General features: G+C 33.9%; 2 protein-coding genes across 4 annotated transcripts in view; one reads left to right on the forward strand and one right to left on the reverse strand.

Moving 5' to 3' along the window:
- Positions 1 to 85: 85 nt before the first annotated feature.
- Positions 86 to 13,201, reverse strand: si:dkey-183n20.15. 2 transcript variants are annotated; one of them, XM_087297803.1, is made up of 7 exons: positions 13,169 to 13,201; positions 8,324 to 8,415; positions 5,687 to 5,753; positions 4,627 to 4,735; positions 3,616 to 3,689; positions 1,984 to 2,094; positions 353 to 915 (listed from the first exon to the last, which is right to left on the reverse strand). In XM_087297803.1, exons 2-7 carry the CDS (start codon positions 8,350 to 8,352, stop codon positions 622 to 624), a joined length of 684 nt encoding a protein of 227 aa, XP_087153929.1. In that variant the 5' UTR covers positions 8,353 to 8,415; positions 13,169 to 13,201; the 3' UTR covers positions 353 to 621.
- Positions 12,967 to 15,657, forward strand: part of hook1 (hook microtubule-tethering protein 1) — a 26,998-nt gene continuing 24,307 nt past the window's right edge. Inside the window, exon 1 of one of the 2 annotated variants that reach the window (XM_087297801.1) lies at positions 12,967 to 13,083. In XM_087297801.1, coding sequence (XP_087153927.1) covers positions 13,039 to 13,083 — 45 coding nt within the window. In that variant the 5' untranslated portion in view covers positions 12,967 to 13,038. 2 annotated transcript variants of the gene reach the window in all.

A 15,657-nucleotide genomic window follows, 5' to 3' on the forward strand; every position in this document is an offset into this window, starting at 1 on the left:
GCACATGTTAGAATTCATACTCGAGTTTTAGAGGTAGATTTTTCAAAATATACATTCCAAAAATGATTAAAAGTGCTCTGAATGAAAAAAAAATGCATTTATAAAACATTACTCTTCAATTTTGAATTTCATTACTGAGGAAAAACTCCATAAATTCCGAAACATACATTCCAGAAATTATTCAATTTGCACTGCTTTCTTTAAATGAAACACTAAAATACTAAAACTGAACAGTTGATTATAACTATCAATAATTACATTCCACTGAAAACAAAATGCATTAAATAAATTCTTGCTTACACAAAGTGTCTCAGTGTCGTTTTTATGTATGTGCATAAAATATAAGCTTCAATTGTAAACGACATATAAATATTTATTAGAAACGTGCATATTACAAAAAAACATTTACATTTATCACACACCACACATCCTGTCTTTAATAAATGTCCTTAAATGTATTAAAGCATTTGAACTCCTCTCATCTTGAGTGCTGTATGTCCATTTCAGACTCATTATTGAAAATCCATGTGCAGCCAGACCAAAGTGCAGCAGGTCATAACACTGTTAACCTTTGCCAACAAGGTTGATTAGCGTCATTTGAACATGCTAGCGTGCGCATTATCACAACGTGTCGGTCAGCACACCCTGAGTGATGGAGTGCGTTCGGGTCCTCTGGGGCCCCATCTGTTGATTGATGTTAATAATGCAAATAAGCAGAAGAAAGACCACAACGAAATCATCCAGGATGCCCAACGCACTGCTCAGCGGCCCGGGAAGAGCCGCCAACGACATGGCGGCGCCAAATCCACACACTGCCACCCGCAGGAGAAACAGCCACACCAAGCCACCCATATTACCCAGCCCCCTGACCAGAACCAGCAGGAAGAGCGGAGCATCACACAGGTAATCTTTCACCTACAAAGAGCAAAAGATGACTGTCATTTTGGAGCTTATGACAGAGCAGGTATGACAATAAGAACAAGTCTGTTGGCAACTGTGCCCTGCGCTTTCACTACCTGCGCTTTCGCTACCTTTGATGAGCAGAAATAGGGTGTGGTGATGTGATAGTCCAGAGCAAATAAAACTATAATCTCGCTCTGCTGAGAAGTAATCATGGTAGTTGCATTGATTTTACAGGGAGTGGCATGAGCTTGTCAACAATGAAGGTTATATAATGACTTTATTATTATTTATTCACCCTCATGTGGTTCCAAAGCTTTATGGCATTCTATAATCCACTGAAAACAATAAGACGTTCTGAAGAACATTGGAAACCATTGACATCTATAGTAGGTGAAATTAATACCATGGAAGTCAATGGTTATTAGTTCACCACATAAACACTATGGATCTTTTGTGTTAAACAAAACAGACAAAATCCTATAAGTTTGGAAAAAGTGGAGTAAATTGTATTTCATTTTTGGGTGAACTTTCCCTTTAACGGTCTTCAATTGAGCATGTAATGTAATTGAGCAAGAAATCTGAGCATGTGCAGTGCAAACAATGTTAATCATGGTTTGATTACTTGGATGGATCAGAGCTACAGCTTCATTGTTTATAAAATTGATTCTTTTTTTTCGGCTTAGTCACTTTATTAATCTAGGGTTGCCACAGCAGAATGAACTGCCAACTTATCCAGCATATGTTTTACGCAGTGGATGGCCTTCCAGCTGCAACCCAACACTGGGAACCATCCATACACATTCATTCGCACACATACACTGGACAATTTTAGCTTACCCAATTCACCTATACCAAATGTTTTTGGACTTGTGGGGGGAAGCCGGAGCCCCCAGAGAAAACCCACGTGAACATAGGGAGAACATGCAAACTCCACACAGAAATGTCAACTGACCCAGTCGAGCCTTGAACCAGCGACCTTCTTGCTGTGAGGCGGTTGTGCTAGCCACTGCGCCACCTTGCTGCCCTTCTAAGATTTACTTTTCCAAAATTGGACTTTTTAGAAAAAAAAGCAGGGTTTACCTGTCTTGGTGCGCCAGAGTATCGCTTGTTATAGTCTCTCACGTGTCTCAGCACTTCTCTCTCTTTACAGTCAGTCTTGTTCTCACTGAAAAGGTGGCACATCTTATTCACCTGAATATACAAAATAAAAAACAAACTCCATTAAGAAAATGTATTTAGCGAATATTTTAAGAATAAAAATCCAATATGTGCATTTTTGCACTGAAAATTTTCCATTGATGAATCACTATACTGTAAATTCACTACTTTCCTAGATTTATTAGAGGTTGTCACAGTGGAATGATCCACTTATTACTTTTGCACATGTTTTTATGTGGCAGATGCCCTTCCAACTGAAACCCATCATCGAAAGTACACTAACTCATGAACCACCAGTGTTGGGAAACACGTATATACTCTCATTTACACACATACTCATACACTAGCCAATTTAGTATATCCAATTCACCTATACGCATGTACCCAGACCACCACGAGGAAAACCACACAGACAAACTGAACACATTTTCTTTACACAGAAAGCTCTTTTGGTCCAGCCAGGAATCAAACAAGGGGCCTTATTGCTGTGAGGCGACAGTTCTAACCACTGAGCCACTGTACTACTCTGGCTGTAATTTCATTATGGTCTATTTGAATTGTATTATTCAAAATATACGAATTTGAAACAGGGGCATGACAAACACCGTCAAAGCACTAAATAAATTACAACTTATAAAAATGTTTCTCCGTCATGTCTGTTGTTTTGTATATGTGTGAAAATAAGTGCAATATAACAAATATACACAGTATATCGTCACCTTGTAATTATAAGATTTTATCTGCGTTCTGAATGATTTTGAGATATTGAGCTTCAAAGTTTTTTCATGATTATAATATTTCCATATAGCAAACAGTATGTGTGTAACATTTGTTTTTTAAATAAAGTCTTAAAATGTAGACAACTTGTGAAAAACATCCCATAATGTAAATTAGTTGCCATTTAATAAGAATATGTCAATAACTTAATTTTGACAAAAATGTCTGATAGAACCTTATAGTTCTAAGGTGAAGATATATAATATAAACTTATATTAACAAATAATATTTCTTTACATTTAATTATATATATATATATATATATATATATATATATATATATATATATATATATATATATATATATATATATATATATATACACACACACACACACACACACACACACACACACACTTACACATATATTTATTTATATAGATATACATTTCATAGTTATACTTCTGTCTTCTGTCACTGCTGTGTATATATGTGTATGACAAGTATGATGCGTATATTATGTGTGTGTCTTCACTGTGGACGGCAATGTAAGACTTTCAATGCACAGGAAAACCTGTTTCCTTACTGTGCACATGACAATAAACAAATAGAATTGAATTATTAATCCTAATTAAAACACTTAAAATTGTCTTATTTTAAAACCTCAACTGATTATGATATGTCAATTCAAAGATGGATAAACAGAACAATACAACTATCAATAGAAGGAACGATCAATTTAATGACAGATAGATAGATAGACAAAGTGGAATAGAGAATAAATAGACAGACAGACAGATGATGGTTGGATGGATGGATGGATGGATAGATTCTTACCGTCTGTCTGCACAGAGGGCAGCTGATGGCATCTAACCAGGAGCAGTGTTTCCAGTAGGATATCAAACATGGTGCTACAGAGTGAAACAGATAGAAGATTAATAAACTTGGCAGACAGAAATGTGAGTATTCATTATGTACAATAGTTTATATTTAACCCCTTTCACCAGAAGGATGTCTTAAATTTCCCACCATATTGACTGTGATAATTCTGTAATGCAGTTTGTATTCTCATAATGTTAACACTACACCCGAAATATGATTGTTGCTATTTATTTTTATTTTTTAATTCAGGTAAATTAGTTTTATTTATATTGATGCAAGAATTTAAATGTTTATGAATTAAATTAATGAACCTGGTTCACTATTTCTAGATATTTTGTAGTTCATGTGATGAAGGAAGAATTATCAGAACCACAGATATTAAACCTGTTCTCCCCTTGTCTGCATGGGTGCTCCCCCACAGTCCAAAGATATGTGGTATAGGTGAATTGGATTAACTAAATTGGGCATCCACTGTTGGAATAGATGGAGGTTCATTCCACTGTGACGACTGCTAATAAATAAGGGACTAAGCCGAAGGAAATTCGATATTAAACCACTCACTAAATATACATAGTATCTGTTATTTCAGTCTGTTTATTGTGCTCATTTAACATGTATAACGCACAATCATTACAGTGTGTTTGTACAACAGTTTAGAATTTTGCATTTTCTATTAACAGTACATATTTCCATCAGTGTTTATTCACATGATCTGGGTCAGATGAGAAGCACAGCAGTCATATCTATGGTAACAGTATAATATTAAATTCCCTATACAACAGTGCAGAGTCAGATAAGCACCATCTGCTCTCTCACAGCAGACCAGACTCTCCTATCTCCAGTCATCCAGCATGTTATGATTGGTGTTGTGAAACGCTGAGATCTAAGGTATGATATGCAGTAGAAATAATGCTGTAGCATATTTTTTTGTTGTAGTGATATATTGTTTAGTAAATTGGCACACACCACAGAATAGATGCCCACAGTTGGTCTCAACAGGATAGGTGGCCATCTGTAAACACACAGGGCAGTGGACGTCCCTGCTGCCTGCTGGTAACCACATCTTAGGCAGATCCTGCATGTATGACATTAAAAGATCATTAATGACATTATTTTCACATATAATCATACTAAATATATTAGTAAATATTTTTATTTTGCATTTACAGGGTATTAAATGAAATTGGAATTATTAATTTTCAAAATTCTATATTTTTTATTTGTTCAATTGTCTATTTATGCAAATTATATTTTTGTATTTTTACTGTTTTCTGGACTTTAGGAAATTAAGTTTTTGGGAACTCTATGAAATGTTTTATTGTGTTTTAAAAATTGTTCCTAAAAAGAAAATAAGGGTTTTAACAATTTAGTCTTATTATTTTTATAATAACTATTATTATTTTATATTACCTAGTTTTTCTGTCACAGTTTCTAAAACCAACCTTTGATTTTGATGGATTGTAATGAAGAGTGTGTGTTACTGTCTGTACATTTTATAACAAGAGTGAAATTCTGGTGAAGTGATTTAAAATGTCGATTAAAACAATTATATGAATTTTTAGTAGTTGTGTAGTTGTAAAATGTGTTTGTGCTATAAATATTTATTTTTTTGTTTGTTTATTTGTTTATTAATGAGGACATTGTCCATTTCCAATTGAAAACGTTGAATACGAGTGAAAATATTTTTAAAAAATCTATATAAATAAACAATAACCTATGTATGTCAATGGTTACTGGTTTTCACCTTTCTTTAACATATCTTCTTTTGTGTGTTTAATTATTTATTTATGTATTAATGAGGACGTTGTCCATTTCCCTTTTTTTTAAAAAAAGTCTTAAAAATCATACAGAATTACTCTTTTTTTTTTTTTTTTGAAAGTAATACTGCACTAGGGATAGGCTCGGGTTGGGTTTCCCCATAGAAAATATAGTTTATATAGTATTAAATCAATAGAAACCTATGGTACGTCCTCACAATACACAAAAAGAAAAGTGTGTGTATGAGTATGTGTGTGCGCATTTTTACCTCTCTGTTGTTCACGTGAGCATTGTGTGGACAACCTTGACTCCTTATCTTTGGTAATAGCGAGGACCTTCAACAGAGAGAGATGATGACATTAATATACAGCTTATGTTCGCCTACTGTACCAAACTAAGAAACCTCATATAAGAATGAAGGACTGAGCTCATAGTAATTAAAGGTGCATCCCTGAATTAGAGTGAAAATCTAGGCAATCATCAATAAACTAAAATCGAATTTATCCTATAATATTTGCTTCACTGGTGTCATGGTGGTGCAGTGGGTAGCACAATCGCCTCACAGCAAGAAGTTCGCTGGTTCTAGCCCCGGCTGGTTCAGTTGGGATTTCTGGCATTTAATACTAAACACCTTATTACATACATTTAATAATTTAGCAGACACTTGTGAATTACAAATGAGGATAAGAGAAGATCAAATCATCACAGAGCCGCAAGTTTAAGTTTATTAGGAAGCTTTTTATTATTATTGAGTACATATGTTACATGAAGGCATAGAAAACAAATTAAGTAACCACTTGGGTCACTTAATAAAATAAGAAAATGTTCTACGTATTTAAAAAAATCTACTTATTTTTTTCTGTGTGAAGTTTGCATGTTCTCAACATGTTGGTGTGGGTTTTCTCCATAGTGTTGTGTGTCAATGCAAGAGTGTATGGATGTTTCCCAGTATTGGGTTGCAGCTGAAAGGGCATCTGCTGTGTAAAACATATACTGGATAAGTTGGCAGTTCATTCCACTGTGACGACGCCTGATTAATAAAGGGACTAAGCCGAAAAGAAAATGAATGAATGATTATTTGCTCAACTTGTATTCAGTGATTAGTCAGGATAGTATGACTAGGTGCACGTCTACCAAGATAACACAACACCACACGGTCCCTTATCAGTATTTAGAAATAAATGTAATAAAGTAGCAACAATTAAATCTAGAAATCCTGCATTCAAGATATCCTGATATAACTGTCTGGGAATTTGAGAGGTGTTAGAGTTTAAAATAAAGTAACATTATGGTTCTGAAGAGCGTGTTGAACTCTGTGATGTCATGTGGCAGTTTGTCTGTGCGGTGTATTTTATTGCTTCAACATACCATAACACAAATGACCTGCAGTCTCAGGACACAACACTTCATCATAACACATGTGTACATGTAGAAAGAAATAAGTAGAAATGTAGAAAATGATGTTCCCTATAAGTATAACACATAAAGTGCAACTTACTCATTTCTGGCCAGTACTTGCTCAATTATATAACAAAATAAGCAGTCGTACTACATTTGATTACATTTAAGTTGAATGTCTTGCTGACAAATGCATTATAACACAGTGTTGGATTGTTTCAAATAATTTTTGGGTCAAATATGGACAAACAGTTTAAGGTTTAGATCAAATAAAAAGCTAAATACATTTTAAAATGTGGCATAGTGGCAAAGAATAATTATTTAAAATAACAATTAGTATCTAATGGCTTAAAACAGTATTTCTCAACCACGTTCCTGGAGGACCACCAACACTGCATGTTTTGGATGTCTCCTTTGTTTTTCACACCTTTATTACAGGTCTTACAGTCTCTGCTAATGAGCTGATGATTTAAATCTGGTGTGTTTGATTAAGGAGACTTGGAAAATGTGCAGTGCTGGTGGAACATGGTTGAGAAACACTGGCTTAGAGGGATAGTTCAACCAAAATTGAAAATTTGATCTCTGTAAGCGGTTCCAAACATTTTTATATTCTTCTGTTTACCACAAGTATAATATTTAGAAAAAATCTATAGATAAAGAATAATCTATGTATGTTATAATCAATGGTTACTGGTTTTCAACGTTTTTCAAAATACCTACATTTGTGGAAAAAGTCAAACATGTGGAACCACTTGATTGAGGATGAGTAAAGATGACAGAATAACTCTAAATAGCTTTTTAATATATTTTCTAAAGATTCTTGCTCTATATATGTCTGACATGCTTTTATTTAATCTAAACTGTAGTTACACTGGATGACATTCCATGACAGATTTAAATAAATCATGATAAAAATGTAAAAAGGGACATTCTAACACTTCATTTACACTGTAAAAAAAGATTTCTAAAAAGATGAATGGGCACAGATACAGTGCTCAGCATAACTGAGTACACCCTGTTTCGAAAATAAATATTTTTTCCAATTCTAAGTGAATATAGTCAATGTATTTTGTTGCATTTAAACAAAACTAATTTATTAAACAGGTCTTATATTTATTAAAATAATATTGTAGTCACCAAACATATTTAGAAATTAAAAGTTAATTTAATTAAATTCAAAAATATTGCACAAAAAATATAACAACCTACAAAAAATTTAACTGAAATTTTCTATATTTTTGCTTCTCTTGGTTTTTCCTCTTTTTTTAAATTTGTATTTAATATTTTTCTAGAACATATATTTGGGTGTGCTAGTTAACTACTATCATAAGTTATTTTGTTAGATAAGCTCCAGATTTGGCTTCAGTACTGACTAATCTAATGTATATGCACAAATATAATATTGTATAGCTTCCTATTAAAAATATGAACTTAAAAGACAGATTTGTGAGGGGTGTACTTATATATGCTGAGCACTGTATGTGCGTTAAATAAAATAAAGACTCACCTGTTGCTGTAGCTGTGATTAGTGTGCATGTTTTCTGTTCGTAATTCAGTTGCTTTTCTCTGGTGGACGGCACTGACTGGAATACTTTCTCACTGCTTCCCTGTACACAGTAAATTTGACAGACGGTTTATCATTAACCAGGGATTCGGTCCCAAATCAGCCCCCTTTTTCAGAGATTAGGTAACTACACCGATTTCCTGTATATTTTCGTAATTTAGGAAAGATACTTGCAATCTTACTGCCCTCTATAATTTAGCCCTGCATGTAAATATGTATTGATTTAGATCATATGTGCGTAATAAAGCTAGGGTTCGTCCTCAATGTTGTATTTTTGACATGTGACCACTATAGACACAGATTGAGAGTCTCCACCTACTTTAAGTAGGTTAGGTGTCTGGTTGACCTGTCAATGGTTTACCCTAAGTTTACACAATCTAAGATGCTGTCCCATATGGATGACCAAAGAAATGCATTTCACTGAGATGATCATTAAGTTAAAATAAAGCTAAAGCTGCTTTAATACTATACACCTTCTTACATACATTTAATTATTTAGCAGACACTTGTGAATTACAAATGAGCATAAAAGAAGATTAAATAATCAGAGAGCAGCAAGTTTAAGTTTATTAGGAAGGTTTTTGTTTATCATTATTGAGTACATCTGTTACATGTATATAGAAAACAAATTAAGTAACCACTTGGGTCATTTAATAAAATAAAATTAAAGTGTTCTACTTATTTAAAACAAGCTAAATCAATAACAATTGAGTATTGTTTGACAGCGTAATTGTTTTATGTTCAATCCACTTAAATTTGTAAAAAGCAGTTAACCTAGGCCATTTGTGTTGAGACAACATAAAGGAATTGTGCGGAACCTTGCATTTTTTACATTGTTCTTAGTATTTCTGGATTTATGAGTTAAATATATGCAACTAAAACTTAATTGTTGTTTTGATCTGCATACTACTAATGATATCTTTTTCAAAATGTTAAAAAAATTGTAACTAAGCATTTTTTAGTTTGTGTAAAAGCATCGAATTTTTGATTAACTGGGGCATTTAAGGCTGTTTTAGCATCTATAAGGTCTTGATTGAAAGAAGTTGTGCCACCTGTTTTGGAGGCTTGCCTCAGCTTCTCTGGGTGTCGAGTTTTGCCGTGGTAATCATTTTATGGCTTTATCAAGGCTTAATGTGTTCTTGAATCTCAAGTTGAGAACACTTTTGACAATTAATAATTAAATCTGAGGTTCAATTATTTTAAATTATTTGGAGGATTGTTGGAGCTTAGACGTGAGCAGCCTTCTCCATACACCCCAGATCCGGAAGTCAACTTAAAGAAATTTTCATAACATGTTTACTTGTTTATATAAATTTTTAGACAACACATTCCAATATTTTAACTTCAGAATGATTAACATGGTGGAATAACTTTGATTTTCTTTTTTTAAAAAATGAAAACATTTTCATTTTCTGAAAAAATAACTGCTCTAAAGGACAATATATACAGTTTAAGTCAGAATTATTAGCCCCCCTGAATTAGTAGCCCCCCTGTTTATTTTTGATGCAGAGAAGATTTTTGTCAGCACATTTCTGAATATAGTTTTAAAAACCCATCTCTAATAACTGATTTATTTAATCTTTGCCATGATGACAGTAAATAATAATTGACTAGATATTTTTAAAGACACTTCTATACAGCTTAAAGTGACATTTAAAGGTTTAACTAGGTTAATTCATTCTATAATTATAGAATGAAAGGCAAGTCATTCTATAATTATGGTTTGTACTGTAGACTATAGAAAAAATATAGCTAAAAGGGGCTAATAATTTTGTCCCTAAAATGGCTTTTAAAAAATTTAAAACTGCTTTTATTCTAGCCGAAATAAAACAAATATGACTTTCTCCAGAAGAAAAAACATTATCAGACACACTGTGAAAATTTCCTTGCTCTGTTAAACATGATTTGGAAAATATTTAAAAAAGAAAATAAAATTCAAAGAGGGGCTAATATTTCTGACTTCAACTGTATATTTTTTAATTAGTAAGAATTATCACACCCTATTAAAGAATAAAACAAATATGAAACTTTTCCTCAAACTCACACAGTACCTAATAAATTCAAAGAAAGGGTGTTTTTCTTTATTTTTTTAGTTTAAGTGCTATTTATTTACATGCTTCTTAAAGAAATATATTCTCATTTGATGGAATTAACTCGTGCAACTTAGTTACCCCACTTCCAAATTGGCTCCATACCACATCAGTGTATTTGCAAGGCTAAAAATTTCCCAAGTTAATATTTACATTTCTCGTTTTTGCCTAAACCGCAAGGTCACAGTGGCTGAAAATAGCAACAGCTAAAGGCATATAGGGGTGGGTTAAAAGCCCAGATCAGAAACTGAAGGCTGTCATGGTTTAAAGTCCAGTGTCATGTCATTCAAGCATTACTACTACCACCCTAAAAGGCTGTCCCGTATATATCATGTCCAACAGAAATGAAGCTGTATATCTGACTTATTTCTGAGTTGAAGTGAATTGTTTTAATGTAACCAGATATTTGTCATTTCTGGTGGAATGAATCTAGGGATCAGTTATGAAAAGTTTAAAGGCAATGCATGTTGAATTGTGAAAATACAGTATCTGCAATAAAGGCACTAATAATGTGTGATGTTTTATGAAGTAATCCCACATGTGTTCATCCCATACTAGGTAAACGCATGTGACTTCACAACACAATCTTATCTCATGTTTTTATTACAAAAAGATAATAAAGGGTTTGAGAGACGTCAATGTTTAATGTTTAACAACAGAAAAAAATATCTGTGTAAATCTTCATTAAGTATATACTCTCCTCCTTATAATACTTTATTATTTTATAGTTTTTTTTAGACACTTTTATTAATAGCGACTTACAAATATTAATATAATATAATATAATATAATATAATATAATATAATATAATATAATATAATATAATATAATATAATATATTCATTTTCCTTTGGCCTAGTCTCTTTATTCATTAGGGGTCGCCACAGCGGAATAAACTGCCAACTTATTCAGCATATGTTTTACATGGCGGATGCCCTTCCAGCTGCAACCCAGTAATGAGAAACACTCTCATACACTCTCATTTACACACAAACACTACTGCCGATTTAGCTTTTTCAATTCACCTATATGTCTTTGAACTGTGGGGGTAAACCGGAGCACCCAGAGGAAACCCACGCCAACACGGGGAGAAAATGCAAACTCCACACAGAAATGCTTGCTATAAGCTGCCAATGCTAACCAATATATTATTATATTATATTATATTATATTGTATTATATTATATTATATTATATTGTATTGTATTATATTATATTATATTATATTATATTATATTATATTATATTATATTATATTATATTATATTATATTATATTATATTATATGCATGATTAAGATTGTATGGGCAAATAAAAAAATAGTTTGTTGTCACAAATAAAAAATGCAACTTTAGCAGCAAGATTATAGACTGATTATTCAAATTTATTAGATTTAATAAACCAGAACAAATGTAATGTGAACAAATGGTTTTTTTTAATTATTATTTCAGTCATTTAAACTACTTTTTCAGTTTTACCTAAATGAACATTGCAAAAAATATAATTTAAGATATTTTAATTTATTATATATAATTTAGGATATAATTTAGGATATGTTATAGCTTACTGGATATAACAATTTGCAGTGTGTGTTAAAAGAACCAAATCTGACCTAAATAAGCATTTAAAATTATAATGGAAAATTATATTGGTTTATATTCATGATTTAGGGGCGACACAATGGCTCAGTGGTTAGGACTGTCGCTTCACAGCAAGAAGGTCACTGGTTCGAGCATCAGCAGGGTCTGTTGGCTTTTCTGTGTCGAGTTTGCATGTTCTCCTTATGTTCGTGTGGCTTTCCCACAGTCCAAAGACATGCGCTATAGGTGAATTAAATTAGCTAAATTGGTCGTAGTGTATGTGTGTGAATGTGAGAGTGCATAGGTGTTTCCCAGTACAGGGCTGCAGCTGGAAGGGCATCCGCTGTGTAAAACATATGCTGGATAAGTCTGTGGTTCATTCCGCTGTGGCAACCCCTGATGAATAAAGAGAGTAAGCCAAAGAAAAATGAACAAATTAATGAATTAATATTTACACAAATTAAATGTAGGTGTTCTGGTGTTGTTCTTCTTCCTACATTATATCTATGGTTTCTTACCTGGTCCAGAATGATCATTATGCTGAAAGCTGGCCATTAGCAGGATGACCAATAACAACCAAATTACATACTGGCCGCCTTTGATGTAATGTGTAGAATTTTATTAAACACAACCTTTTCCACTGCCTATATTCATTTACCACGGCGTGGGACACCAAGCGAGTGCAGCAAATAGGCGAGTCACATTCACTGCTGCTGTGCCAGTCTCTTCAGCTCACTGCTCTGATTGGCTGCCCGATGTCCTGAACTCAAGACACCATTGGTGTTTTATTTCTTGCCGTTGCGCTCTTGATCCCATCAATCCCCCAATCCTTATCAGCGGCGTCGATTCACGAAGAGTTTACGCTTCAGTTAGTGCGTAGAATCAATAGACGCGAACGCAGCGCTAGGCAAATACACTCGCAGGTGGGAAGTGGAAGCGCATTGTTGACAGGTGGACGGAGATATTTGCCCGACACACTGAGGAGAGATGGATTTAAAGAAAACGGTGCTGTGCGAGAGCCTGATTATTTGGGTAAGACGCTGGCTTCTCTAAAAATCAGCAGAACCAGGAATTGTTCATTTATTTTCTTTCATCAGCTTCAGGACGTTAGCGTTACCTGTCGCAGGTAGTCGTTTCCTCCTGGCATGGTGTAAAAATACCGGAAATAAGGCATTTATATGTGCGCTCGTTCACGTAAGCCAAACGCGGGTTGCGGTGCATCATTACAACATTAACTAATGCTCTCGTTCCTCCTTGCGTCTCCCGCACAGCACGTGACACCGATATATGTATACAAAAATGAGGACAAACGAGCCTCTAAATGCGGTTAGACATGTAAACAACACGAACAGTCGCAGCCAACTTCCTCATCCGATTTAGACGTCTAATCAGGTTAGCTGGAGTATTTGTGGAATGTTACTTATGCAATCAGATATCCCCAGTCTCTGTTTAATATGATGTCGCCTTGATTTTTGACACTGCGCTGTGTGATCGCATACGGCGCGTGCACGCGATTGTCTGCACTTGGCTCTGGTCCAGGGCTGTGTTTACATCGCGCTTGCATCAGGGCCCCTTCTGTATAGTTCTCAGAAAGAATTGGAAGATGCAAAACACGGTTATCGTCGCCGATTCATGCTCTCAGTCATGCTAGTGTCTCCGTGTTGCAATTTTTTTATTCATTTTGCTGTAATAAATGACAAATTCTTGCTTATAATTGTTGTAATACCTAAATGAAGGACGCTTTTAAGGAGTAGTTCACTCAAAAATGTACATTTACTCACCCTCATGTGATTTGAACCCTTTATGAGTTTCTTTATTCTGTTGAACACTAAGATAGTTTGAAGAAATCAAATCCAATCTGTCTGTAACTGCCTCAATTCTCTCAGAGTGTGTGGAGGAAATTAAAACGTGGATGCATCAAAACTTTCTAAAATTGTATTGTTCTAAAACAGAGGTAATCCTTTTTGGCACACCAGCAGCCACTTTCAAAGACAGCGAGTTTTAACTGAATCTGGATAATGCTGTCATCTGTCCATCTACCAAAGCACGTAACCTTGGTGTGTTTTTTTTACACTCATTTATCACTAGACTCGCACATCAAAAGCATTACAAAATCTGCTTTTCATCATCTGAGGAACACTGCAAAAATTAGTTCCTACCTCACTCAACCAGATGCTGAAAGACTCATTCATGCATTTGGCACTTCCAGGATTGACTACTGCCATGCACTCTTTGTTGGTTTACCTGCTAAATTAATCAAATGGCTACAGTACATTCAAAACTCAGCAGCACGCATTCTCACACACACTCCACCACATTACTGGTGTGCTTTATAGCTTGCATTGGCTCCCAGTTCAGTTCCGTATCATTTTTAAAACACTCACAATTGCAAATAAAGCTCTACATGATACCGCTCCTTCCTATATCTGTGCCACCTTCTCGCTCCCTACGGTCTACTGATACTCTCACCCTTCAACAACCACCCTGTAGACTAAAATCAATGGGAGAGAGAGCTTTCTCTGTTGTTTCACCTAGGTTATGGAATACTCTCCCTTACTCTCTAAGAAAGGCTTCCACGCTAGCTAATTTTAAGAAGATGCTAAAAACAAATCTTTTTCAAGACTACATTTTTAGATTCTTGATTATTCCGTGTTTATATTTTAGAGCTTTTTTTAAATGTATACTTGTATTTTATTGCATGTTTAATTTCTCTGTGGTTGGAGAAAAGTGCATTCTAAATACAATTTATTATTATTATTAATAATATTATTAATATTAAAGTTGAAAACCTGTAACCATGCATTGAGTTCCATATTAGAGGGAAAATATGCAAGTCAATGGCTGCCGGTTTCTAGCTTTCTTCAGAATATCTTCTTTTATGCTCAATAGCTGAAAGAAAGTAAAAATAATTTTGGATCAATTAAAGGGTGTTTAAATGGTGACCGAATTTTTATTTTTGTGTGAAATGATCTCTTTAAATGCATAGTGAGCTGAGATTTATTCTTTAGTCAGACCTACTAACTCAAAATTAACTCAGTTTATGTGTAAAGTATTATTAATTAAAATATTATTATAACCTGTATTTTACTAGAAAAAGCACATTTGCATGAGCACCCTGGCCAAGATTAGACTAAAACAGCCCATAAGGGTTTAAAAATGCAATGCTGTTCAAAGATCTTCTGGTAAATGTGACATAATCATTAACATTGCGATGGAGCTTTTTGTTAATGTTTACACTGTAGTATTGCTTTTTAGTGAGACTTCTGTATGCGTTCAAATTTTATTGATGTAAGAAACACTTTTAATACATAACCTATTAAATATTTATGTTAAATGACCTATACTATGGTTCTGCCTCATTCACATTCTTTTATTGTACAAGCAATGCAGTTTCTAAAATAGAGGATTGAGAGGTCACGAGACAATGATAATCAATTAAAGCAGATGTGAAAATGAAATAAATAAATATGAAAGTAAAATAAGTCAGCCTTATAGAATAAATCGCTTGAATGAACTGCTGAATAGCCAACACAATCTCACAGCAATTTGTAACTTTTTGATTTAGTGGCTAATTTGTAACTCGTACAATCTAATTTGTACAATTTA

Source organism: Danio rerio, chromosome 20 (genome assembly GCF_052040795.2).
Source record: "Danio rerio strain M-AB ecotype USA chromosome 20, GRCz13ab, whole genome shotgun sequence".
NCBI lineage: Eukaryota > Metazoa > Chordata > Actinopteri > Cypriniformes > Danionidae > Danio > Danio rerio.

Bases quoted from the DNA above. Each gene is read 5' to 3' on its own strand.
- si:dkey-183n20.15 (XM_087297803.1), bottom strand. From the start codon at position 8,352: ATGCACACTAATCACAGCTACAGCAACAG. The intron at 5,754-8,323 runs GTGAGTCTTTAT...TCTCTGTTGAAG, and splicing joins AATCACAGCTACAGCAACAG to GTCCTCGCTATTACCAAAGA. The intron at 2,095-3,615 runs GTAAGAATCTAT...TTGTATATTCAG, and splicing joins GCCCTCTGTGCAGACAGACG to GTGAATAAGATGTGCCACCT.